The 27,194-nt window shown below is 52.2% G+C and overlaps 1 protein-coding gene across 1 annotated transcript in view; it reads left to right on the top strand.

The window, feature by feature from the left end:
* Positions 1-18,693, top strand: part of JAKMIP3 (Janus kinase and microtubule interacting protein 3) — a 90,043-nt gene extending 71,350 nt beyond the window's left edge. Inside the window, exons 16-22 of the mRNA XM_044659183.1 lie at positions 1,975-2,040; positions 3,030-3,098; positions 3,192-3,269; positions 16,821-17,024; positions 17,471-17,536; positions 18,467-18,543; positions 18,644-18,693. Of these exons, the coding sequence (XP_044515118.1) occupies positions 1,975-2,040; positions 3,030-3,098; positions 3,192-3,269; positions 16,821-17,024; positions 17,471-17,536; positions 18,467-18,517 (534 nt within the window). The 3' untranslated portion in view covers positions 18,518-18,543; positions 18,644-18,693. The remainder of the gene's footprint in view (positions 1-1,974; positions 2,041-3,029; positions 3,099-3,191; positions 3,270-16,820; positions 17,025-17,470; positions 17,537-18,466; positions 18,544-18,643) is intronic.
* Positions 18,694-27,194: the final 8,501 nt, after the last annotated feature.

Here is a 27,194-nt window from a genome sequence, read left to right as displayed (position 1 = left end):
TCCATTCTGCCTCTGCAGCATCTCTTCCCGTCCATCCCCTCCTCTTCATCATACAACTACTGCTCTTGCTCAAAGCCTCTTCGCCCATCTCCCGGGCTACTATAACAGCATCCTCATTGGCATCAACATTACTCATCTACCCTCGATCCAAAATGTCCTTCACAGCCTGCCAAAGTGGCCTTCCTGAAGCCAGGCCTCGTGTCACTCCCCTGCTCAAAGAACGCTAGTGGCTCGCTATGCCACCAGAGAAAACGACGTAAACCGCGGAGTTTAGCATGTAGAGCCCACAACCTGGTTCCTTCCTCCAGATGTTTCCAGATTTATTTCCTTTTTTTTTTAAACCCTTGTACTTCGGTGTATTGTCTCATAGGTGGAAGAGTGGTAAGGGTGGGCAATGGGGGTCAAGTGACTTGCCCAGGGTCACACAGCTGGGAAGTGGCTGAGGCCGGGTTTGAACCCAGGACCTCCCATCTCTAGGCCTGACTCTCACTCCACTGAGCTACCCAGCTGCCCCGATTTATTTCCTTTTAGTCTCATTCCACCATCTACATTTCAGCCAATTTAGACAACCAGCTGTTCCCCGATCTTAACATATTCTACCTTGCACATCTGGCCCTTGGCAGGACTCAACCATCATGCATTGCATGGGATGTGCTCTCTCCTCTGCCATGTCTCCCAGAATTCCTGGCTTTACTCAGGGCTAAGCTCAGGCACCTCAGGACCTTCTCTAGAGAGCCTCCTGTGAGCGTGATCCTTCCGGTCATCGGTGCTCTCTCCCTCCTCAGCTTATATGTACACATTCCACTGTGTACCCACCAGGGGAATACAAGCTCTTAGAATCTGGGCTTCTGTCTAGGACTTTTTGCTTTTGTCTTTCCCAGCAACTAGTTTAGAGCTTGTCATGTTAGCACATCATCAACAACTAGAGCAGTGGCAAGAGCAGCAGCAAAACAGAACTGCTTTTGAGAGTCGAGGAAACTCCCAGTGTGGATGCTCCGTCCACCCATGCAGATTAATGACTTGCTTGGAATCTGCAGCTCACCAGCTTCCCATGACTACCGTTGAGGGCAGTGATGGTGTTTTTGTCTTTCTTTGTTTCCCCTCTCCTCTTTGCGGTCTTCTCTCCCAAAATGCCCCCCGTGTACATCCTTCTGGACCTTGCTGGGCCAACGGATGATCAGACATCCCGCCCCAGAACCCAAGGCCAGATCATCACCGTGGATGTGCATGAACACTGCTGGGCAAACGTGGCGGAGCTTCCCAAGTGAGCCGAGCCTGCCTCGGGCTTCTCTGGAGGCTTTGCTGGAGGTTCAGGTCCCCAGGGCCACCACACGAAGAGGCTGATGCCATTCTTGGTCAGCACCTGAAGGCAATGACGGAGTCGGGCACGAAGGACTCCGTCTCTCCTGGCAGAGCCCCACATAAAACACAGTGACCAGAGGATGTGCAAAATGCCCGACTCCAGCCGCTTGCCAGGCATTAACATTGTGCTCGCCGTTCCCATTCCCAAGAACTGCTTTAATCACGCGTGCATGGCAGTGCTGTTAGCGCGCTTCCCCTTTAAGCAATAGTGGGCCCCGGGCCATGAGTTTGGGGAGGTGGCTCCTCTCTGCAGGCCTTGCCTCTCGCAGGGCTCTAAGGGACTCCACGGGGGACACGGTGTCCCGGAAGCCCGGCTCTCTCCGTCCCAGCAGATAGGCTGAGGTCAGGCCGTGATTGAACCAGGAGGGCTTATGGAGAGGGTTAAGTGGGAAAAATCAGCCGATGATTCCACGGATGCAACAAACAGGCCTCAGAAGTTTGAGGGCGTCCGAGCAGGTCCAGAAACAAGGACACAATTAGGAGACTCCCTGTTGTCTGGCAGGTCTCTGCAGTCCGTGGGAAGCTTCTCCAGAGTCCAGGAAGCCTTGGACAAGGGAGGACGAGGGAGAAGCCCTGCCACTCACCAGCTCTCTCTTCTGCTTTTGCCCGCAGAATTTGACCAACGAGGAGCAGGTCATTGTCATCCAAGCAAGGACAGTGCTGACCCTGGCTGAGAAGGTAACCCCAATTCCAGCCCTTTTCTCGGGCCCAGTTGCTATCCGGGGCTGGGCAGACCACCGAGTTGGGGTTATTCTGAAGTAGGGGCTGGGCGACCCTTCTGGAAGTCGACTCAGGACTCCCCGTCCTGGAAAACACGTGAAATGATACTTTGGGATACGAGATACATAAATGGCCACCTTTGCTAGACTGGCCTTGACTTTCGGACCAGATAAGCAATGAATGCGGCCCTGCAGATTGTTGCAAACTTTGATTTGGTCACTCGGGATGTGCACTGGGAAAGTCCCCAGGCCAGAGGCCTGAGGCTGGGACTCACAGCCCTCTCCCTGAGCACCTCACAGCTTCTTGTCTCCTGCCCACCCACCCCCGCTCAGCTGCCTGCCCTGGCACCTCCGATGGCCTATCTGTGGCCTGCCCGATGCTCATTCCTGCTAGAGACGGAGCTCGGAACATTGGGAGACTTTAGAAAGATGCCTGAAGATGTCGTCCTTCTCACTTTCATTTTCTTTGGACAGCTTGAGGCCAACACACCCTCCCTCCCCCCAGCAAACACTCTCACTCAACCTTTTCTCATTTCCGGAGGAGAGAGACTAGAGGTGGTTTGCTTGGGGAGTGGGTAGAAAGGGGGGAAGGTTTCCAGCAATGCCAGCCCGCTTGAGCTACCAACCTCCCAAAGCCTGATCACCCACAGGCCCCTTGGAAGGACCTCAGCTTACCAAAACATAGCATCACCTCTTGACTGCCCTGCTAAGAGTAGCAAGTAGACTCACGACTGGGTTCCCATCTGTGTCCAGACTCAGGATTCTAGCTGGGAGAGAACTGGCCTTTCCCATGGCCCAGGAGTGCGGGACGGGCTCCGTGATACACAACTGGGGAGAGCCTTGAGGGCTCTCTTCCCATTCATTTCTCTGCTCAGCACATTTTGGCTGAATTCCTGGGGCCATTGATTGATCATCTGAGTGTGACTTCTTGCTCTCTTTTATGTTCAGTGGCTCCAGCAGATAGAGGTGACTGAGTCTGCCCTGCAGCAGAAGATGGTGGATCTGGAGAATGAGAAGGTAAGCAGTACCTGCAGTACTTAGGAAAGCCGTTGTCCAGGCAGTTGGGCCAGACCACCCCTAACCAAGCCATGACCTTTTTTCTGTCTTCAGGAGTTATTTAGCAAACAGAAGGGCTATCTGGATGAAGAGCTGGATTACAGGAAGCAATCTCTGGACCAAGCACACAAGGTAAAAGGCAAGATCCCACAATGTGTGGCCAGAAAGAGTCCAAGGGCTCTCCTCATCTCCAATTAGTTACCTTCATCAGCTACCAACATAGCTGGCAGCTGGAGATAAAGTCAATGCCCCCAGCCTACATTGAGAGATATAGTATCGACAGCTGGGCTGCTGAGAGTCCCTTCCACTCTTCCTAGGGGAGGCACATTAGGAAGGACAGTGACAAACTGGAGGAGATTGTGATCACTGTTGATTTATGGTTAAATCCAGGTAGGCAAACTAGTTGAGGAGAACCAGGTTAGTGAAGGATCCAAGAGCCTGCCAAATAAAATTTGGGTGAAGAAGCAAGGGACACTAATCGTGGAGAAGAGAAGACTTGGGGAGAATGATATTTGTCTTTAAGTATGTACAAGGCTGTCCTTTAGAAAAGCTTAGTTTGCCCTGAGGCTGAGGAGAGCACTAGGACCAAAGGGGAGAATTGCAAAGAAGAACATTCAGATTTAATGTAAGGAAAAACTTTGTAACAATTAGAGCTCCCCTAAACGTGGAATGAGCTGTGTCAGGAAGCAGTTGGTCCTCCCTCAGCAACATCTCTGAATACAAGCCAAGCGTCCCCTTGTTCAGTATGCTGGATAGAGGCATTTCTTTTCAGGGATGGGTTGGACTAGATAGCCATGGGGGGTCCCTTGGAACTCTTAGCTTTTGTGCCATATCTTAGCTTGTCAATCTCCTTTCTTAAATTTAACACCCACAATGGAGCAAAAGAAATACTTCAGATGTGATATGCCCAGTGGAGACCCTCACCCCTGTGCTCTGGACACTGGCCTCTCTGAGCGAAGCCAAAATCACATTAGTTTTCTAAGCTGCCTTGGCAGAGTCTTAACTCACGTTGGACTTGCAGCCCACCAACATCTCTCCAGACCAACTCTTATTTAGTTTCTGCTATCTTATACTTATATATTTTTTTATTTAAAAAAAAACCCTTACCTTCCATCTTAGAACCAATACCACGTATTGGTACCAAGGCAGTAGAGCAATAAGGACTGTGTAATGGGAGTTCAGTGGTTTGCCCAAGGCCACATAGCTAAGATGTATTTGAGGCCATACTTGTACCAAAGACCTCTGGTCTCTAACTTTTATAACACCAGGACTAGATTTCTCTTTAACGAGTCTCGTCTGATTAGATTTAATTCAGTGTTCTAGCCTCTTGGGTTCTTTTTGGATCCTGATTCTCTCACCCAACATGTTAGCTTGAGGACATCTGTAGTTTTGAGAAGAATGCCAGATTTATCTTCATCCAGCTTATCAATTAAGATGGCAAATAGCACAGAGACATTCACAAATCCCTGGCATACTATAATACAGACCTTTCCCTCTCTCCACCACCTATCTTTTTTTAACCCAGCAGTTCCAACAAATCCCAAATCATGTACTTATATGGTTATGCAACCTACATCTGTCCATTTTTTCCTACTAGAATAAATAGTATGCGACACTGTCAAACGCATTAGTGAAATCTGGGCAAATTCTATTTATAGCACTGCCCTGATCTTCCAGTCTAGTAGCTCTGTCAAAAAGGGAAATAGGTTAGTTTGCCATGACCTATATTAGATGTGGCACTGATGCCTTCTGGTGATCATAACTTCCCTTTTGAGATGCTGAAGGAAGGACCTGAGATTTACCTGTTCCCCAAGAAAAGCCTGCTGACAGGGGAGAGAGTCTGTTTTCAGAGAGCCAAACCTTAGGCATACCCCCCTTGTATTAGTAAAGCTACAACTGCTTTTCAAATAAGCAAGAATAGATCATGTTTATGTGTATGTATATGTGTGCTGTGTGTATATACACATATGTATATGTGCAGCCAGGATAGGTAAGGACCCGGATTTATACTTATGCATTTATTTGTATGTGTATATACATATTTTAATTTTATGTGTGCATATATATATGAGAGAGACAGAGAGAGAGATCTTCCATGGCATGTAAAGTGAGGTATGTGATGCTGTGGAAGATACTCGATCCATTCTTCTCTCTCCTCTCTTTTTCTTAAAACATTTGTATTATCTCCTTCTTTTTAAAGAGATGAACCCAAATCTCACCCAGCCCTTGTTGATATCCATTCTGTATCACTTTCTTTCTCACACAAAATTTGGCTCACTTTTAGCCTACAGGAAATACAATGCCTCCCAGACACACCTGATTCCTTTCTCTGCTATTTTATGGAGTTTATATTGGTTGGTTGGAAAATGAACACAATCACTATAGTTCAGAACCCCCACTTAGGAAAATTCCTAATGTTTGGATAAAGGTTTGGCTCTCTTGTTTTAATTTAAAATTTGATTAAATTCTTGATTGTAAACCTAGTTCCCTTACCTTCCAAAATATCATAATTCAAAGCTTCTACTCTTTTAATGTAGAAGCTGCTAAGTCCTGTGTAATTCTGACTGTTGCTCCATGATATTTGAATTCTTTCTTTCTAGTTACTTGCAGTATTTTTTCCTTGGCTTGAGAGCTCCTGAATTTGGCTATATTATCCTTTGGAATTGTCATTTGGGGACTTATTTCAGGAGATGATTAATGGATTCTTTCAATTTCTATTTTACACTCTTGTTCAAGAATATCAAGAAGGGGGCAGCTGGGTAGCTCAGTGGATTGAGAGCCAGGACTAGAGACAAGAGGTCCTAGGTTCAAATCTGGCCTCAGACACTTCCCAGCTGGGTGACCCTGGGAAAGTCACTTGACCCCCATTGCCCAGCCCTTACCACTCTTCTGCCTTGGAGCCAATATGTATTGACTCCAAGACGGAAGGTAAGGGTTTTAAAAAAAAAAGAATATCAAGGAAAATTTCCTGTATAGTGTCTTGTGATATGATATGTAGGGTTTTTTATCATGACTTTCAGATAGTCCAATAATTCTTAGATTGTCTCTCCTGGATCTATTTTCCAGAGCAGTTGTTTTCTTCAGTGAAATATTTCATATTCTGTTTTTTTTCATTCTTTTGTTTTTGTCTTATTGGTTTTAGATGTCTCATGAAGTCATTAACTTCTATCTATCCAATTCTAATTTTTAAGAAATTATTTTCTTCTGTGAGCTTTTGTGCCTCTTTCTCCATTTGGCCAATTCTACTTTTCAAGAAACTCTTTTTTTCTTTGGATTTTTGTGTCTCTTTTCCCATTTGACCAATTCTGCTTTTTAAGCTATTTTCTTCTTGTTATTTTCATTTCTCTTCCCCATTTTTCTTCCATATCTCTTATTTGAATTTTGAATTCTTTTTTGAGCTCTTCCAGTGCCTGAGACTAGTTCCCATTTTTTGAAAAGTTTTATTTGTAGCTACTTTGATCTCACTGTCTCCTTCTGAGCCTGTGCCTTACTTTTCTTTATCTCCACAATAATCATCCATGGTTAGATGATTTATTACTTTTTTAATCTTCTGCTGTTTGCTCATTTTCCCACCCTTTTTTTAAACTTTTATTTTCATCTTAAAGGTGAGCTCCCTTCTCAGGGTGGAGAAGGCACTCCCTTAACCTTGTTTTTCCTTGCTACTGCCCTCAGCTGTAGTTCTGGTTTTCTGCAAGTTTCAGTTCTTCCAGGGTGGTATGATGGCCTGTTGGTTGGGAGATCTAAAAGACACCTCCCACTGCTGATTCCGTCTCCTCTAGTGCCTGCTGATGGCTTTTAGGGCTCAAAGCACTGTGAGCTATCTTGTGCCCCCGTTGGGCTTACATAGGCTAGATAACTGCAGACTGCCTTGCCTGGGGCTTGGGGCCTCACTGCAAGTTTGTACTAGGTCTTGGAACTAAAGGGAGTGGTCTTGGATGCTCTGCTGTTGACTTAGTCAGAATTTGGGGTCTCAAAGTTGGTTTGGGCCCAGGTTCAGAACCTGGAGCAATAGATGGCGGGGTAGGAGCTTCTTGGTGTGACTGCTGCCATCTGTACTCCCCTTTCACCCAGTGAAATATTCCTTTCCTGCCTTCCTTCCAAGTTGTTTTCTGCAGGAGAGGAACTTTATTCCATCCTCTTGTCAGTTCTATCACTCCATTATTCATTTTCAAGCATTATTTAAGGTTGGTTGGAGAAGATTTTCAGAGCAGTTCTAACCATCCATGTATCTCCACCATCTTGGCTCTGCCTCTTGCTGCTCACTTCTGAACTTGCTCTTGACATGGTAGAGAGACTCCTCCATGCTAGACCTGGGGCCTCGTCTCACCCTGGTTTCCAGCCTCTCTCATGGTTAGAATGCTCTGCTCTGCATTCCTGCTCACACTCTGCCTCCAGTATGGGTCTGTCCTCCGTTTGGGTCTCTTCCATGGTCTAAGCTGGGAAAGTGACTCATGGTCACTTTTTTCTTGGATTTCTCCACCAGGAGTTGGTCTGGTGTGTTTCTGAGATCTGTCTAGAGGAGAGTGTTTCGGTGGGGAGGAATAGTGATCTCTCAGTTCCTCTGCGGAGGAGTCCACTAAGGTGGATATTAATCCACATCACCCTCTGGATGTCATGGGAATGTGTGCCCCGCCCCGAACTACCAGTCCTAGAACACAAGTTATTTAACCTGCACAAGAGAAGAGACATAAAAGACCTTGTCCAGGAACCTTGTGAGTGGTGAGCCAGTCACGGAAAAGAATTGGGGTCCAGTGGAAAGGGCAGCAGTCTTGGATTTGAACAGGGTCTCTGATGCGGCCTTGTGTTGGGACCCTCGTCCCCTCAAATTCCTCATGGCAGCAAGGAGATCTTCATAATCGCTTCTAGTTTGAGATACAGTGTTCTATGATCCTTCTGGCTAGAGTGAAGTCCAGGAGATGGCTAGCCTGCGTGGTTCCGTGGGAGAACCATGGAATGGGAGAAGAAAAAGACCTCCCTGCCCCAGAGAGATGCTCTGTGCAGAATTTATGTGAGGATTCAGCCTCGAATCCCACCAGATGAGAAGGCAGCAGGGACCGTGGTTTACATTGGGGAAGGGAACACCTACCTGCAGGAGCTCCGTTGACTAGTGTTGTTTCTGAGGCTTACAAAGTACTTTATATCCATTATCCAGTTTGATTCCCTAAACACAGACACTGTGCTAGGCACCCAGGACACAAAGGCAGAAGGCGATATTGAATCAGTCTTTGCCCTTGATAAGCTTCTTGACAGTCTTCTCATTTTGTCCTCATGACGGTCCTTTGAGGGAAGCCTCCAAGTCGTATTATTGTTGCTTTGTTGAAGAGGAGCTGACTGTCAGAGGAGCAGGATGGCTTCCCCCAGGACCCCCAAGTTGTTGGATAGAAGAGCCAGCCCTCAAGCCCAAAGCCAAGAGTCCTCGAATGTCATCTCGCCTGGCTCCCTCGCTAGACTAATGAGGAAACCGAGGCCCAAAGAGGTGGCTGGCATGTCTGTGGTCCCATTTAGTACCGTGCAAAGCTGAGATTCACACCATGCCCTTCTGACTCTAAACCAGTGGCAGCATCCCGCCCTGCCAGATATTCTGGAGTGTGTCGTGTGTGAATAGGAAGAGAGGAGGGGAGAGAGAGAGAGGGAAGGAGGGAGAGAGAGAGAGAGAGAGAGAGAGAGAGAGAGAGAGAGAGAGAGAGAATGTGTGTGTGTGTGTGTGTGTGTGTGTGTGTGTGTGAGTGTGTGAGAGTGTCACTGGAGCCCAATCAAGAACACCTTTGAAAGCCAGGCAGAAGAGCAGACAAGAAAGCTGGTGGAGTTTTTCCCTCCACCACCATCAGTGGCAGAGTTGAATGCTGAACTTGCTTCTCTCTTAAAGATTTTCCATAAGAACGGGTAGAAAAAAAGGGCTGGAAACCAGTTGACCACATTCCAAGAGAAGTCTAATCTGGGCAGAGCAGCCAGCTTCCTAGGCCTGCCTCTTTTGTATTTATTTTTATGAAAAGTCATGAGAGACTCCCGTGGAGGAGAAGTGATTGTGATGTCCATGTTTTTCAAATGCAGTTCAAGTGTTTTTCCTTCCCATCCCTGAAGCCTGAGGCATTCAGCAAGCTTCCCTACTGTTGCTATAAACCGAGAAGGGGGCATGGAAGGGAAGGTGGTGGGACGAGGTCAGACAGCCAGGCGGAGACCCGACAGGTTCCCACATGGGAAGCTACAAGGGCTCCAGCACACTGGCCTTTGGTTTTTTTAAAAAAGCCACAAAGCGATTTGCGTAACGATTCCCCCCAGGATAAAGTGACATTCCTCGGAGAAGAGGCTCTGTTTAGGAAGACAGGGTGGCTTGTGAGTTTGCCTTTCCAAGAAAAGCGCTGGGAGAAGTTCAAACTTTGTTCTGAATCTCATTGAAAAACTCTCCGGCTGTTAATCAGGCAGCGCCATTTTAACCCTCAGACAGGAGCCAAGCGTTCTGGTCCTGAGCTAACTCTGGCCGAAGCGCCAGTCTTGGGGAACTGAGCACCTTCCCTGAGCGCTTTCTGGGGATTATCGTTGTTTTCAAACAATAAACAGTTTTCATATACACCAAAGACTTCTTACAGTACAAAACATTGACTTCATGTCATTAGCTGACACTAATCCATTTGTCCATCCATCCATCCATTCCATGTTTTTCAAGTGCCTACGCCGCAGGCCCCGTACTAGTCACACCGGAAACTACAAAGACCAAAAAGACCAGCCGCCTGGCCCTTCTAGCCCTTTCCATCTTGTTGAGAGAAAACGACACATCACAAAATGCACCTGAAGTGGCTTCTGGGGTCAGGCAAGGTTTCCTAGAGGCAGTGAAGCGAGGAGAGCCGTGAGGAAAACCAGGGATCCTATCCTGTCCATGCAAGACCACAGCGATGGAAAATGGGAAGGAAGGATGGGGGAATCTAGTTAGTCCCTCTCGTCCGTCTAGGCTGCTAGGGAGAGCTGGAGTCAGACACTGACTGAGTGGCCCTAGGCAAGTGTTATAAAATTAGAAGAAGGTAATCTCTACTACTAGTACTACTAGTACTATTAGGGCTAGTTATTATGGTTGTTATTAATCTGGGAAGCTGTGATTTAATTCCCTTGATGGCTGGTGCAGGGACACCCGAGTCCTGCCACTCAGCTGGATGTTATAATAACTGCCCTTCTTTATAACAGTGCCCAGGCAGGATGCCTACAGGTCAGTGGATGGGTAACCCCTTCAGGTCCCACCTGGGGTTGATTGATTATTGGTATTGGGCTCTATCAGCCTTGGATAACATTCATCTGGCTGCGTTGCTCCCTCCCCAGAGTGGTGATGGAATAACTACTCAGGAAGGTACTTAATAACTTTTATCTATGTTGTTAATAAGGGAAAGGAATGATCAGGAACAGATTGGGAATAGGAGACCTTATCACTAAAGCTATGACACTAATCCCTCAGGACTGTAGGCTGTTCAGTAATGCTGGGCTCTTGTTCTTTACCTCCTCTGGCTCAGCCTGGCCATAGCCAAACCAGAATAAGCAATCTGTTTGGATGACACAAATATTGATGATCTCTTTCAGCTTCTTACTGCTAGTTGTGCCAGTCCTACAGCCTTCAGGAAATACCACCCTTACCACCCTCTTCTTCTTCTCCTCCTGCCTATTTCCCAGATCCACCCCCCTGCCCCGGCCCAGGATACCTAAATATCTAGAGATGGTTTAGATGCCTAAATATCTAGGGGAATTCAGATAGAAACAGAGAATCCACAGTCAGACCCACAGGTCAATCCATGTTCAAGATCAATGTCCAAGGCAAGAGTTTAGGCCAAAGCTCTAAAACCCAAAAGCCAAGGCAAAACCAAAGCTAAAAGGGGTCCTGTCAGATGGCTGTTAGGGTATTTATACCCTCTGGCCAACTGCCTTTCCTCTTGTCCTCATGGCCCCTGGGAACATTCCAATGTCTCCAGCTGGCTTCACCTGTCAATCAAGGTGAGACTCTCAACTCCCAGAGTTTGAATATGACACAAGTCACTTCCCTTCTTTCTGCCTCAGTTTCCTCAGCTATATAATAGGGACAATATCAGCAGTTCTCTCCCTGGGTTGTTGTGAGGATTGAATGAGATCCTCATTATAAGCATTTTGTAAACCCTAAATAATGATCACAATCACACGTGATAACATCACCCAATCAGTCCCCTTTGTGAAGTTGGTGATGGCCAGATTCCAAATCGAATTTGCCAGTAATTGCTTGTATCGATTAAAAACGTGCGCACAATCACCAGTTTTTGACATTTATTGTCTTTGTTCCTCCCAGCCTTGCTTAGGGAACTTTCATTTGCCTCATGGGTAAAGATGGTCAGATAATAGCCAGGATCAAGCATTTGTTCCTTAGCTACTCTTGGCTCGACACTGGGAATACCAAGATGGCGGCCCCTGTAGTCCAGGAGGTCACCACCTAACCCGGAGAGAATATATGGATCTGATGTCGACATTTGGAGATTGTGTCCATAGGCAGTGAGGACACGATGGAGGGTCACACAGTGGAGTCCCATGAGCAGAGCTGTTCTTTCAGAAGACTGCCCAGCCATTGGGGTGGAGGAGGACTGGAGGAGGCCAGAACCTGGAGCCAAGAAGAGGGATGCAGGGGCTGTCACAGCAGTCTAGATGAAAGATGATGAGCCCCTGAGCCATGGCACTGACTGGGAGTCGCAAGAAGAGTGTGTGTGTGTGTGTGTGTGTGTGTGTGTGTGTGTGTGTGTGTGTGTCTCAGGAAGAGGGGGATGGGTGAGGTGTGTCCTAGGTAGCTTTGCTGCCCTGCTTGTCCCAGGTGGGGGGCAGGGGTGGAGTGAGAAGTACAGGAGAGGAAGACTCAAAGGCAATGCCTAGGTTTGGAGCATGGCAGCCCGGGAAGGCGGTGGAGCCCTCCACCCTCTTTTACAGTCTGATGAACACTATGCAGTCCCCTTGGCTTTGAGCTCCCTTTTCCCAGAGTGCAGACTTTGGGGTGGGGGTGACTCTGTGCCCCCGACAGGCCCCGACACCAGACCTTCCTCTTCTGTGCTCTTTGGTCCTGAGGCCGAGCACTCGATGAGTAGCCGCGGCGGGCAGGGCACAGGGAGAGGGCTTAGGAACGCTTTCCATCCCCGGAAAGGAACTGGAGCACAAGAGACATGGCCGTGAGGCCAGCCGCCATGATGGTGGCATAGTGGGCGCCCCCTGGGTCTCCCGGTCTTCCCCAGTGCGCCCCCTGGCATCGGTTACTTGGCTTGGCGGGTCCGCAGAAAATGTCTAGCTGGGCAGGTAGGAGCCTGGTGGAGGGAGGGGGCTCAGCTCTGTCTGGAGGCTTCCCAGCCGTGGGCCCCCGCTCCATCTGGCTTCTGGCTCCATCTCTTAAGCAGCTTACAAGGAATCCAGCCTTCCTGGGAGTCTGCAGCGAGGCCTGGAAGTGAGAAATCCTCCTTGGCTGAGCCAGGGCCGGCCAGAGCCACCTCCTTCCCCTGCACAGCCCCAAGCACCAGGCCCACCATGGTAGCCTCAGGGACATTCCAGCCAGTGGACACAGCCTTGAGGGCCCGCACAGAGAGCTCTGAGCTCCGGGCCATGCAGGAGGCACCGGCTTGCTGATCGTTGAGTGAATGAGGGAGTGGATGCGAGAGAAGGGGAAGATGAGGTACTTGGAGCCACGTTCTGTGGCAGTAGGAGCAGGAGCGACTGGAGTGTGGACTAGAGAGTCCAGCCCTGGGGCCGGGCCTGCATGCTCCTCCTCGGCGCTTCCTCTAGCGCCACGGACATCCACGTGGAAGGGAGGTGGGGGACCGGAGCGGGCCTTCATTCTGACATTTAGCTTTGCCTCTGACTGCGTCCTTTCAAGTGGGATCTCAGAGGTCTACATTCCATGACAGCTTTATGCACAGGAAAGAGCCCTCGTTCTGGAGTCACAGGACCTGGGTGCGAGTCCCACCTTTCTGACTCCCTGTCTGACCTTCTCTGGACTTCGTCACCCTCCTCTGTAGAGTAAGAAGGCTAGACTGGATGATCTTCAATGTGCCTTCCGCCTCCATCTCTGAGCCCCTCGGACTGTGCAGGGAGAGGGAAGGCTGGGCCCGGGAATTCTGTTCTTGACTTTCTACCTCCAGGTCATGGGTGTTTCAGGGTGATGGGATCTGGTGACCTTGGGTAAGTCACTTCCTGGAGGCTGTCGTTGGGGTTGTCCTCTATCCCAGGAAAGGAGTGACTGCAGCAGAGGGCTCTTTGCACCTCGAACAAGTGGCCTGCAACTCCCTTCTCTTGAGTGGTGATGGCAAAAGAAGGGTCCTAAGAGGGCCAGGCAAGGATGCTTCTAGCGAAACGGACCGAGCTTTGCTCCTGCAGTGCTGCAAATGCTGTCAGCCCCCTCTAAGCTTGGGCCCAGCCCCAGTTTGGGCTCCCCTTCAGCTCCAAGTACTGTGACTTCACTTCTAGCTTTAGAATTCATCACTCTAATTAATCCTTTGTGTAACATAGTCAGTGCCAGGGCCCAAGTCTTGGGGCTTCGTCTGCCCAATCCGCTTCTGGGGAATGGGAGGAGATGTGATTAGTGATGGGCAGAAGGAGAGAAAGAGCTTGGGCTTGGAAGAGAGCCGGCCTGGTGGGACCCTTCAGCGGGAGGATACCGTGAGCACCTTAGAACTGGGGTGCCTGCGGGGATAAAAGGGAAATTGGAAGGACGTTGAAGTTGGACGAGGACTCTATCCTGGTCCATGCAAACTTTGGCCCCTCAGAGAAAGCACGAATGTGTCCTCCTGGCATTCAGGGGCCACCACTTGGGTTGGCTCTGAACTTCCCTTTTCCATCTTGTTTCCCATTACTTACGATGGGGGCTGCCAGCGGGCAGTGATGGGTGGTCATGGGCCTGGGGCCCTCCTGCTCTAAAAGCTGGCATTTCTTGCCCCTTAGCATTAGTTAACATCGACTTCAGCATTAGTCAAGCGCGAACTGCAGATTGCTCAGTTACCCACTGTCTGCTGGAGCTGTGACGTTCTCTGCTGGCTGCCAGCGTGGGGCCCGTCTCTTTTATTCGTGACTCCTCTTGTTCTTGGTTTGCTCAAGTTCAGAACTGTAGGACACAATGAATTGTCCAGAGTGGTCCTCCATGTGCCACGTCTTTCCCCACCGTGTTCTGATTCCAGAAGGGCAGCAAGACTTCTCCCACACTGACGAATGATGACAAGGTGGGACCTTCAGCAGCCCAGAAGAATCCCCCAAACTTGCATGCACTCCTTATTCCCTGTGACATACGTGTCAAACCCCAAAGCACACCTCCAGGACCGTCATTTCCCAGGGTTTTCAGGAGAGGAAGGTTTCTCTGGATTGGGCGATGACAAGTCCCAAGACCCTAAAAAATAGGCCAGCCCTGATCCACACCTGGAACTGCTCCTCCATTACCTCCTGGGTTCTCCCATCAGCCCCAAGGGCTACCTCAGGGGCTCCAGGGCTGCTACTCCATCAGCTCCAGAGAGGCTATTCTACTAGCCCTTGGGTTTGTCCATCAGCCCCAAGGCTATCTAGTCTAGGCCTTAGGCCATTCCACCAACTATTAGGCTACTATACAACCTTAAACTTATTCAAATAAAATTCTTCTCTTACTTCTGGACTGAACCAAGTTCAAGTTTCCCATTCTTGGGGCAAGACCCTCCCTCAAACTTGGGTGTGTTTCTCCTCCAACACTTGCCTCACACACTCTGTCTTCTAGACTCATTAGCCAGCTTCTTACTTGCTCTTCCCCAAACTCAGCACTCATTTCCCATCTCCATGCTTTTGCACAGACTGTCCTCTATATCTGGAATGCCCCTCCTTCATACTTCTCCCTAGCAGAAACACTAGGTTCCTTTAAAACTTGGGAGCCTCTACCCTGTAAAGGTTAAATTTAATAGTTGGACTTAAATTATGTGAAATAACGTGGTCGCTGGAGTTATTATATCTTCATTCAGAAGTTTATTTACCAAAATAGAGGGGAAACAATAAAGTAGAGAAATGTGAGAGAGGTTAGAGAAAATACCTACATTAGTCCTCAGCCAGGAGGGCTGGTAGTGGGTAATCAATCATGTGGCCTCCTCCAAGATGGAAGCTAGTCTTTTAGGAAACTAGGAAAGGAGTCAGCCCTTTTCACTCACCCAACAAAGTAGTCCAGGAGTCAGAATCTAAGTTGAAGCCACAATCCAAGCCCCAGTCTCCAGTGAAGGTCCCTTGAAGACTCTCCATGAGATACTCTCCACTAGACCCAACTTTACCAGACTGCCTCAGCTGAAGGATTTTGTGGCTTTTATGGTAGTTTTATGGTGGTTTCCTGTTCCTGCCCCTCTTCACAGGGGCCAATCACAGTTTCCAAATTGTCCAGCCCTGCCCAGGGGCAGTGTCTGTGGGATTGACTTCTCACCTCTAAAGGTGTTCACTCTTCTCCTAAGATTCACATGTTTCTGAGTTGTCACCCAGTTTAGCAACTGTGAGTTACAGACTTCCCCCTACTTAAGGTTAAGTAGGGGTGTCTTCCTTTTGGAGGTACAAACCCCTGTAGTAAGAATTTCCCTTACTTTAGGGTTAAGTATGGGTGTGTTCAATTTTGTTGATTAATTCAAAAGTAGACAAAGGAGAGTTAATCCTGTCCGCACAGTGTGGTGAGGTACTAAGTAGAGGTATTTAAGTTAGTGTTAACCAGAGTTTTAACTCCAACTAGGCAAAGAAAATAAAGGATTCCTTTTTCACAACTGTAAACTCAGAATAGACAGAACCAAGAATTTCCTTTCACAATCCCCCCTGTGATTCTTTGGGAGGCTAGTCTCCCCGATGAATCATTTTACATAACTATCTTGTATCTCTACAGGTCTTCTAGCTAAAGGTGCATACGATATTCAATAGTTAGAGATAAAAGGGAAATGAAAGAGATAAAGAGAAAGAGGACAAACCAGTGTTTGCTAGGTACATTGACAATAAGCCAATTGGGGAGGGGCAATCCCCTGTGGCATGCATTCAAAAATACTTGTGTTCAACCCCCTGAAGTTCAATCAGTTATACTTCAAAGTTGGTGCTGGATCTTCTGATGCTGTGGAGGTTTTCTTTGGGCATCTTCATGGTGCCTCCTTCAGACAGTTCATCTTCTAGATTCAAAGAGATATTGAGCTCTTTCCTGAAATGTTTCTTTCTTAAAAGAAACATTTTTTGGTTTTATGACAATGATACAATCAATCCCTCTGGTAATTATACAACCCAAATGAAGCTTCCTGGATTTCCCCAGTTGTCAGTGCTCCTCCCTCCTAAGTTCATCTGGGATTCACCTGGCGCTAGACAAGTTGCCTCCATGCCCCTGGTAGTTGCTTCATAGATGATTGTAGAGTGAAATGGCTTTTATGCGATGATAATTGTTGCACCCAGGAAGGCTTTGCTGACCTTTTCACAGATATGGAAGCCCATTGCTTTGCCTTGAGTTTGGGGGTGAGCCTCCCTGAGCAAAGTCTCTTCTCTGAAGGTACTTCCCGGCCCTCCCTTTCTTGCCTGCTCCTTCAGGAGAGCCTCAACCCCCCACCCCAGGGGCTCTTTCCAAGCTTTTGGGGATGGGACTCAAGACTAGTGGGGGCCCAATGGGTGCCCGGGTCAGCCGGGTGCCGAGAACCCTTGCCACCCCAAGGGGGAACCTGGCAGGACCATCTGGCTCCTCCTGATCCCTAGCAAATCCTGGAGCTGGAGGCCATGCTCTACGACGCGCTGCAGCAGGAAGCCGGGGCCAAGATGGCGGGGATCCTGTCAGAGGATGAGCGGGAGAAGCTCAAGGTGGCCGTAGAGCAGTGGAAGCGGCAGGTCATGAGTGAGCTGCGTGAGAGGGACGCCCAGATCCTGCGGGAGCGCATGGAGCTGATTCAGCATGCCCAACAGGTATGCCCAGAAGGGTGCTCGGGGTGCTGTGCAGGGTGGTGGGCACAGGGAGCCCAGGCCCTCCAAGAAGAGCTCCGCCCCACCCCCAGGTCCTCCAGCTCATCAGGCTTTCCCTGGCTATGGCCAGAGTCCGCCTGGGGAATAGAGTGGAAGTCGAGGGGACAGACATCCATCCCATCAGGCTCCTCGAGGCTACCCGAGACAACAAATCCTGGGTCTGGCATTCCAGGCCTTCTCTGGAGTCTTTTCCCCCAAGGGCTGTGCACGGCCACGTGATCCCGTGAGCTTAGCGTGCGCTTCCTCTAACTCCACACGTCAGCCTTTTCCAGGGAGCGCCGCGCCCACGCCGTGCTCTCCCCGTGCGCCCCATTCCAGGCGCGGCTCCCCTCGGTGTTTCCTACGCTTGGTGCCTTTCATGGGTTCTTTCTTGCTTTTCCATTTTGCAGAGGATAAAAGAGCTGGAAGAGAGAATTGAAGCCCAAAAAAGACAAATAAAGGAACTGGAGGAAAAGGTGAGAAAGGCCCGAGGCCTTGCTGGGTCTGGCTCGGGACCCTGCCCTTAGGAGCTCCCCGAGGCCCGTGAGCCAGCATTGCTCATGGGGCAGCAGCATCTCAGGGGCCAGAGGACCGGCCCGGGTGACCCTGGGAGAGTGGCGGATCTCTTCGAGGCCCATCTCTAGGAATGACCAGGAGAGCAGCCACGGATTCACCCTGGTGGAGGGAAATTCTAGTTGGGAGTCCCCCCTCCCAGACCCCTTCGTCTCACTGGGGGGTCATTCCCCAGAGGTTCAGGTGGTCCGGCGGGGGGAGGCCTCTGGCAATGGCCAGCTCACCCCGCGAGCCTGAGCTGCCTTCCCTCCTCTGCCCCAGATGTCCTGACCCAAACACTTACTGCTCCCCTTCTTGGCCTTGCCCGGGACTCGCCACGAGGGAGGACGCCTTGGGGTTCCCAGGGGGTGGATCTGATCTAGTTTTTGGAGTCGCTTCAGTCCCGTGAGATGGCCAGGCAGGGTAGAGGCCCATTTTTCAGAGAGGAAAGCTGAGGCTCGGAGAGACCCAGGGCAAAAGAGCTGGTAAGCAGCAGAGACGAGATGGGTTCGTCTCCCAGCCTGCCAGACCAGATCTAACAAAGAAACCTGTCTGGAGGCAGAAGGCCTGGCCTCACCTCTACTTCAGGACCTTCCCGTGGGTTCTCCCGGAGCCTTGACTTCCCGGCTCCCCTCTTCAGCTCTAGCAGGAGGAGCCGGGCCGCCTGGCCCCGGAGGCCCCCAAGGGACCCTCCGAGCCCCGAGAGTCTCCGGCCACCCCTCGCTCTGGCGCGCCTCCTCTTTCTGCACGGCAGCTCGCCTCAGTCTGCCGACGGTCAGCAGCTCTCCTCGGCAGACACGCTGTAAACTCTGTTTTCTCTCTTTTCTTTCCTCCGTTTCCCCCTTTCTTTTCAGTTTTTATTTTTGTTTTTATTTTTCTCTTTAGCGTTCATCCTTTGGTCATAGTCGGCCGTGGCGCCCAGCAGGGAGGGGTGAGTACCTGCCGCCCCCGACTCTGCTAGACTCCTTTGCCCAGGCCCAGCCGCCAGGCACGCGGCCCGCGTCTTACCTCTCCTCCCTTGTGCCTTCCAGTTTCCCAAAGAAGCCCGAAAACCTCCTTCTCTTCTCGGACCAGTCAGCACCGGCCGCCAAGACGGACGCTCGAGGCCTTTGGCCTCCGGACTCTGACCCCGACTCCGGAGTTTGGCCCTGGAGGCAGAGGAAGATTTGTTCTCAGCGACCTCCTCCTGGAGTGGCAGGGAGAGAGCAGGGGGGAAGCCGAGCTCGGCGGGGCCGGGCCTTGGGCGACCGTCTGCTTTCCACGAGCCAGAAACCCGGAAACGGCCTTCAGCTCTGCCTGGAGGATGGTGGCCTCATCCCAGTTCCAGGAAGAGGTCGCCATTCCCTGCTATGCAGGGAGTTCTCTCTCTGTCTCTGTGTCTCTGTGTCTCTGTCTCCCCCTCTCTGTCTCTGGCTCTCTGTGTCTCTGCCTCTTCTCTCTCTCTCTCTGCTTCTGTATAGAAGTGGCCGCCTCCCGTGCACCGTGTTGCACCTTTCTGCTTGCTCCTTTGGCCCAAAGCCCCAAGGAAGGGTTCCAGAAAGGACTTGGACCTGCTGCTGCCGAGATCGGGAATGAAAGGACCGGAGGAGGTGGCCCGCTACGCCGCTTTGGAGCTCCCCAGGCCCAGCGGGCTGCTCCCTTTCCCCAGATCAGGAGGACGGGTGGCTGGCACGATGCCCCTTCCGGGGCTTGCCCGGGCACGGCTCGAGCATCCAGCAAGAAAAAGTAGCCCCGTGTGCCAGAACCTTCAGACTGTCTCAGACCGCCGTGGCTGCTCTGCGGGTGCCGAGGTCAGAACGGGGTCTCTCGTGCCCGGGGGCTCACGATCCCAGGCCCGCTCGGTAGCTGGGACCCGTGCCCTCCGGCCCAGCGTGCCTCCGTGCCCCCAAGGGAGGCCGCCGGGCCCAGGGCAGAGAAGAGGGCGGGCTGAGCTGGCCCCAGCAGACCCGGGAAGTCAGTGGAGCCCTCCAGGGTGAGCAGGGAGAGAACGCCGCTGGGCTGAAGGCGGCCGTGAGCCAGCAGCCTGGCTTGGGTGCGAGAGAGAACCTGAACCGTGTCTGAGACGGCACCGCAGAGAGCCCTGAAGAGGCTCCTCCCCGAAAGCCCCCAGGAGAGGTCCAGGCAAGGCCAGCCCCGACCGGAGGGACCAAAGGGCAGTGCCAGTCCTGATGGCCCCACCACAAGCCCCGCGGAGCACGCCAGCCCAGCCTTCCCCTGCCGTGCCCACCCCTCCAGGCCCTGCGGATTCCCCCAAGAGGAGCAGGAGAAACCCCCGGAATCCTCCCTGGAATCAGGAAGGAAAACTGCCAGCGGCGCCAAGGAAAGGTAAGGATGGCACAGCCGGCCGGGCCATTCCAGGGGACGTGGGGATCCCTGCTGCCGGCCCTCTGCGGGGGGCCCGTGAGGCTTAGCAGGGAGCTCGTCTCCCCGAAGGCCCCCTTCCCGGCGCGGGAGCGGCTGCTTGTGGACGGGAGGAGCCTCCCAGCCCGCTCAGCGCCACAGAAGCGCCGGCGCCATCCGACCCTCGGCCTTGGGGCCCCCGGCCAGCCCGCGCGGCCACGGCTGTGCCCGGACGTCTGCACAGTGCCCGCCACGCGCCTCCCTTGTTTCCACTCAGCTCGGCCAACGGCAGGGATGGGGAGGAGAGCCTGGACGGGCCTGTTGCCTTTATTGGATGGCACGTAGGAAGCAGCTCCCCCACCCTGTGGGACCTCTTAGGGGAAACGCTGAAAGCTCAGCTCTGCGGGAGCCCCCCTTCTTTCCTGAACACGCTTAATCCTCTGGGTGTGTGAATGTGTGTGTATGAGTGTGCGACTTTGTGTGAGTGTGTGTGGGCGTGTGAGAGAGTGTGCGAGTGTGCGTGAGTGTGTATAAGTGGGTGTCTACATGAGTGAGAGTGTGTGTGAGTGTGTGTGTATGTGGGTGTGTATGACTGTGTGAGTGTGCGTAAGTGTGTGTGAGCATGAGTGGGTGTCTGTGTGTGAGCGTGTGTGAGCAGTACGTGTGTGACCCTAAGTGGGTCTCTGTCTGTCTCTCTGCCTCTCATTCTTTTCCCCACCTCTTCTCCTTCAGTCAAGACGAGGCCTCTCTATCCAAAGCCGAGCCTGGGTTCGAGCCTGGCCTCTGGCTCCCCCCTAAGCAGAGCCTTCCCTTGCTGGGCCTGGGAGGTCACTCTGGCCGGGGGGGCCAGTTCCATCCCCTCCTGGGCAGTCCTTGAGCCTGGGCAGCCGACAGCAGGGCAAGGCCATTGAGGAAAGAACGTCCCGGGAGCCTGGCTTTCCCCGGCTCTGGGAGCCGCGTCTCTGGGTCTCTGGTCCTTGGGCCGCCCCCGAGCCTCCCCCCATGCCCAGAGCTCCGTGGCTCCGGGGGACATGAGGGACGGCAGATAGAGCGGAGGCCCTGGACCCCCGATCTTGGGCGGGGGGCTGCGGAGAGGGAAGGCGCCAGGCAGCCCGGGGGCCCGGCCTCCCGCTTCAGCCTCTTCAGAGGAGTCTGGCTGGAGAGAGCGGACAGGGCAGCCACGGGCAGTTAATCAGGCCAGCGAGGCGTCGGGAAGGAGCCGCCAGTGGCCCCGTTGTTGCCGAGGCCGGCTCTGGGGCACAGCTGAGGAAGGAGGGCGGCGGGCATGGAGAGGGCGCTGCTCAGAGATGAGGGAGCTCAGCTGGCAGCATCCAGGCAGCCCCCCGCCGCCCCCTTCCTCCCCGAGGCTGGGCTCAGCTCGCCTTCCTGGGCACAAGGCTGGCCCATCTCCGGAGCTGGCAGGACGTGAGGCTTCCCCGCTGCCGCCCCCTCCGGGTCCGGAGTCCAGGCCCCCAGAAGGGCAAGATGGCCCCGGCTCACCGGGAGGAGGTGAAGAAGGGGGAGAGCCAGGCCCAGGCAGCGGCTGTGCTCATTGGGCATCTGCGTCCCTCAGTCTTCCCTTCCGGCCTTTTCTTCTGGATCACGGCAGCGCCCACTGGGGTGGGGGTGGGGGTGGGGTGAGGGGGTCTGGCTGCCTCCAATCCAGGCTCCACACAGCCACTGATGGGATTTCCCCAAAGTTCAGGTCTGACCCGTCAACCCCAGGAACGCCCAGATCAGTACAGAAATGCTGGCGCCCCTGGTGCCCTCCTGCCTCTCCGGTTTTCCTCGTTCTTTTTCCAGCCTTTACCTTCCATCTCAGAGCAGAATTGGGGTGAGGAACAAGTGTCAGAGGCCAGATTTGAACCCAGGACCTTCTGTCTCTAGGCCTGGCTCTCTCTCTCCACTGAGCCATCCAGTTGCCCCACTTTTCCATTCTTTTTACCCCTTACCCATCTGCCACATCCTTTTGCCTCTAGCAAAGCCAGCTTCTTGCCCATGTCTGCCTCTCGGCTCTGGGCTTCTTCTCTAGCTGTCCCTATGCCTGGAAGGTTCTCCCTCCTTCGCTCCAGCTACTAACCCACACCTGGCTTCTTTGAAGTCTCAGCTAAAATGGCACCTCCTCCAGGAAGCCTTCCCCAACACCTCTTCCTTCTAGTGCTTTCCCTCTGTTAGCTGCGTCATCCTGTCTGTAGCTTGCTTTGCACCTCTCTTTGCTCATTGCCCCCCCCCTTCCCTAGAACGGGAGCTCCTTCAGGGCCAGGACTGCCCTTCAGTCTCTTTTTGCACCCCTGTTAAGGTTAGCACGGTGCCAGGCACATAGGAGGGACTCGATAAACTGGTTGATTGATTTCCAGATAATTCCCTCCTACCTCACCCAGAGAGCCATCCAGGGAAACTAAACAGGAAAAGCCCCCCCAAAAGAGCACCCCCAAGCCTGAGAGTGTCTGCAGCCTCAGCGTCCAAGACCCCGTACGCCCCCCGCCCCATGACTGCCAACGAGGAGGGAGATGCACGTCCCCGTCTCTCCCACAGGCCCAGCGGCCGGGGCCCATCCTATCGAGGCTCCTTTGTCCTCTCCGGGAACAAGTCTCGGTCAGTCTCATTTCCCGGGTTCTGCCGTGGCTCTGTCTCATCCGTTCACGTCTGTCTTCTTGGGCTTCTCTGAACTCTTCTCTTGATGGTTTCCATTCCCTTCACAGAGCGGCCCTTTCTGGCTCTTCCCCGGCGGTTTGGGGGCGTCCGTCGGTGGGAGCGAGCTCAGAGGCCGCCTCCCCCACCTCCCCCATCCCCATGGCCAGCCCGAGCTTTTCGAGGCCCTCAGGATGTCTGTGTTCCTGGGGGGGCTCTTCTCAGCCTTGAGAGGAGACGGGAGGACTTCCAATCTGGCTTCAGGGATGTAAGCCATCCCCTCCGCTCCATGCACCGATGGCAGGAAGAAGATGAGCCCCGAGGGGTCAGAGGGCTCCGAGAGGGCTCAGGAAAGGCCAGCGGAGCCCCAGGGGAGCCCAGGCTAGGAGCCTCCTCTGTCTGGAGACAAGCAAGAGAGGAGCAGCTGCCCTGAGGACATGGGCTCCTCCTCTTGGGGCTCTACTCTTCTGGGGCCATTTCCAGCTAGATTCTCCCCCCCACACACACACACACACACATTCCCTGTGAGACGGGGTGGTAGGGAGAAGCCGGGCTGGCCTTCTGCTGCCCCTTCAGGGAGTGAGGAGTTAGCCAGGTCACTGCTGCCCGGGCATCTCCCTAGCATGCTTGTGCCTACTGGTGTGCTGCCGGAGGGAAAGCGATGGTAGCCAGGCCCAGGTGTCCCTCCAGCTCGCCTACCAGAGGGCCAAGGAAGATGGGCTGCCAGAGGGCAGGGGGCTCCTCAGGGACAGCACACACCTCACGCCTGGCTTACCACTGCTGGCAAAGGCCTTCCCTCCAAAGGATGGGGATGGAGGAACGAAGGGCGGCCCCTTCCTGGATCCCTCTCCTTAGTATCGGCTTTGGAACGGGAGGTTGGGGAGAGCTGAGGAGAGCCGCCTGTGTGGCCCAGAGATGGAGACTAAAGGGAAGGCCGGGCTTCTGCTGGGAAGGAAGCCCCCACCACTGTCCTTCCCGTGCCTCACCATTGAGGCCACTGCCTGGTTAGACCTTGCACAGAATCCCAGGTCATAGCTGCAGAGCTCCATGCCTCCTTAGAAGCCACTAAGTTCAACCCCTTCTCTCTTTTTAGGAAACTGAGGCACAGAGCAGTTAATTGACTTGCCCAGGGTCACCCAGCCAGTAAGTGAATAAGATCAGATTTGAACTCAGGTACTTGCTGGCTCTTAAGTCCAGTATCCCATTCATCTACTGTGCTTCCTTCCTTCCTTCCTTCTTTCCTTTTTTTCCTCCCTCCCTCCCTTGCTTCCTCCTGTGTAAATGTGTAAAATACAACACATAAGATGAAAAAGGAAGCCAGCTGTCCTGAAATCGTTGTGTGTGTGATGTAAAGCTACACAACACCACGTAACAGTCCCCACTAGAGCACGATAGAACAAGCTCAAACATACCCCAGCCCGCTCTACCATGGAAATGGGTGAACCCCCTCGGGGCAGGCGCTGCCTTCCTTTTCTTACGTGTGTCCCTGGCACAAAGGAAGCCCTTCACAAAGGTTCATTGTGTGGCGCAGTCATGTGGCAACAGAATGTGACTTAGTATAGTACAATAGACAGCGTGCTATATAATCAGATGTGCTATCTGGTAGACCACTGCGATAACATGAGATAATTCACAGGACATAATCCTCATACATGCACAGGCCACTGTCTAGGCTAAGGAGGTGGCTGGAATGGCACAACCCCCTTCTCTATGGTTGGCACATTACCGTTCATTTGGTTTTCTTTTTCTGCCCTCTTGAGTGTTGGTGGAGTATGGGGGCGAGGGCTTGGTTCGCATCTCAAAGCCACCTCTAGTCTGTGACTGACCTCCCGGCGGGGCCCTTCCTGGGTGCTTGGCAAAGAACGGATGGGCTCCGTCTGCCCAAGCCTGTTGGCCTCCCATTTCTGTGTCGTCCCGTCTCCCCTCCTAGCAGGCTGACCAGGACTTGGCAAGAGAGAAAGCTTCACGTTTCCATGGAGGTTGGGGGGACAATCCTTGTCTTCCAAGGCCCATTTCTAACCCTTTCCCTGCAGTCTCAGCGGTCTCAGGTTCTTGAGTTGATTGGTTGTTTGGAGAGGATCCTTCAGTGACTGTTGGACTTGGGGTCGCCATGTCAAGGAGCTCTGATGCTGCTTCTCTCGTGGTGAAAAACCATCAGTAATTCCCTGCCTATCTCTAGAAGGAAAGGCAGACTTCTCCCATCAGCCTCCAGAGCCCTTCGCCATTCGGTTTCTCTGACTTATTCCCATTACTCCTATGATGCTCTTTATGTCTGAGCCAAAGCCACCCTTCCATCTGCTGCCTTTGTGGCTCCTGCCCCCTCGCCCAGCTTTGTGTCCTCTCAGACCATATCCTTCATTCCCTCCCACTAGCTGCATTTCAGACACCTCGTGTGGATGGGCACAGTGGCCCACGCATCTTACACTAGGAGAGCGAGGTTGAAGAGCAGACCCTTTACTTCCAGGCTCGCCATCAAACCATGACTGCCAGGTCTTTGAAAGGAAAGACAGGTACCAGGGAGGTGTCTGTGAAGACATGCTCCAGAAACAGTGTCTTCTGCCCTGGGATATGTGGGCAAAGTACAGGGGCAATAGCCCTGTTTGAAGTCAGGGGGCCAGAGTTCCAGTCCCACTTCTGGTATTTACTCCTTTGGTTGCCTTGGGCAAATCCTGGAGCTTCTGTTTCTTCTTCTCTAAAATGAGGTCGTCATATTCCTCGGCCTCTGAGAGTCCTTCCAGCTCTGGATCTAGGACACCAGGACAGGCACGTGCCCGCACAGGTCTGGCTCCTGCCCAGTTTTCTGAGAAGTTAATAGGATTCCAACAGAGGGATGACACCAGGATTGATTTGCAAGCCGCTCTGCCCATGCATCAGCCCTCCTGAACTGAGGAGAACCACCTGGCTTCTGATCGTGACCAGGAATTCAGTGACCAAGAGAGGGGCTTCTGTTTTTAACCCTTGCCCCGCAAGAGGGAATTTCCACTGGAGCAAGACTTCTCGGGGCTCGAGAATGGAAGAGAGGCAAAACAAAGGGTCTCTGGAACAAAACCAGAAAACAACAAATGGATGCCCCATCAGCTGGAGCCTGGTGAATACTGTCCTTCCCCAAGGTGTGGGAGAGTTGGGGATGGGCAGGATGGCTGCCTCGAATTCAGCTCCTAGAGACTGTCGGGTGATGAGCACATCATTCTCAGCTGTGACCTTGGGCCTTGGAGCGCCAGCCTTAGCGAGAGCTTACAGGGACAGCAGGGACACGGAGAGCCCAGGCACACGTGTCAGTCTAGGCAGCTTCCCCGTGCAGACTCCCTGCATAGTCGGCTAAAATGGAGGCCCGGGCGTACAGCTGACCTCTGCTCCCCATCTGCCACGAGAGCCAGCACAGAGGAGACCTTGCTGGGAAACGCAGGCGAGATGGGCAACGCCAAAACAGGCCGACGCCTTTAGATGGTTGTCCAATGAAACTCAACTGTTTTTAGCTGAATGAACTTAGTCAAGGCTATGCCGTTCCCTCATCCTCTCGGCTCTGCTGTAAGGGCGCCAGGGCTAGGGAAGCCCTTGGGCAAGCCCTGGGAAGGCCCTTCCGGATGGCTGCGACTCCACTCCTTCCAAGCCCCAGGACAGAGGCCCTAGTGCTAGCTCTTTTTTTTATTATTAGACATTTATTAATATTCATTTTTAATCTGTTTACATACTTTATGCCACTACTTTCCCCTTCACCCCCCCGCTCTCCCCCCACCCATGGCCAACGCACATTTCCACTGGTTGTAACACGTGTCCTTGTTCAGGGTCTATTTCCCATTCATGTCCGCCTCAGCCCATGCATTCAAGCAATTGTTTATCTTATATGTTTCCTCTCCTGCAGTCCTTCCTCTGAGTGTGGGTAGCATCTTTACCATAAATCCCTCAGAGCTGTCTTGTGTCATTGCATTGCTGCTGGTGCAGGAGCCCATTACATTTGATTTTACCACAGTATATCAGTCTCTGTGTACAATGTTCTTCTGGCTCTGCTCCTTTAGCTCTGCATTTGTTCCCGGAGGTCTCTCCAGTTCGCCTGGAACTCCTCCAGTTTATTATTCCTTTTAGCACAATAGTATTCCATCACCCGCATATACCACAGTTTGTTCAGCCATTCCCCAATTGAAGGACATCCCCTCATTTTCCAGTTTTTTGCCACCACAAAAAGCGCAGCTATAAATATTTTCGTACAAGTCTGTTTATCTATGATCTCTTTGGGGTACAAACCCAGCAGTGCTATGGCTGGATCAAAGGGCAGGCATTCTTTTATAGCCCTTTGGGCATGGTTCCAAATTGCCAGCCAGAATGGCTGGATCAGTTCACAGCTCCACCAGCAATGCATTAATGTCCCAATTTTGCCACATCCCCTCCAGCATTCATTACTCTCCCCTTCTTTCATTTTAGCCAATCTGCTAGGTGTGAGGTGATACCTCAGAGTTGTTTTGATTTGTATTTCTTTAATTAGTAGAGATTTAGAACACTTTCTCATGTGCTTATTGATACTTTTGATTTCTTTATCTGGAAATTGCCTATTCATGTCTCTTGCCCATTTATCAATTGGGGAATGGCTTGATTTTTTTATACAATTGCTTTAAC

This window comes from Gracilinanus agilis, chromosome 2 (assembly GCF_016433145.1).
Source record: "Gracilinanus agilis isolate LMUSP501 chromosome 2, AgileGrace, whole genome shotgun sequence".
In the NCBI taxonomy this organism is placed as follows: Eukaryota; Metazoa; Chordata; class Mammalia; order Didelphimorphia; family Didelphidae; genus Gracilinanus; species Gracilinanus agilis.
The sequence above is the reverse complement of the archived record's forward strand: the minus strand, read 5'-3'. Positions and strand labels throughout refer to the sequence as shown.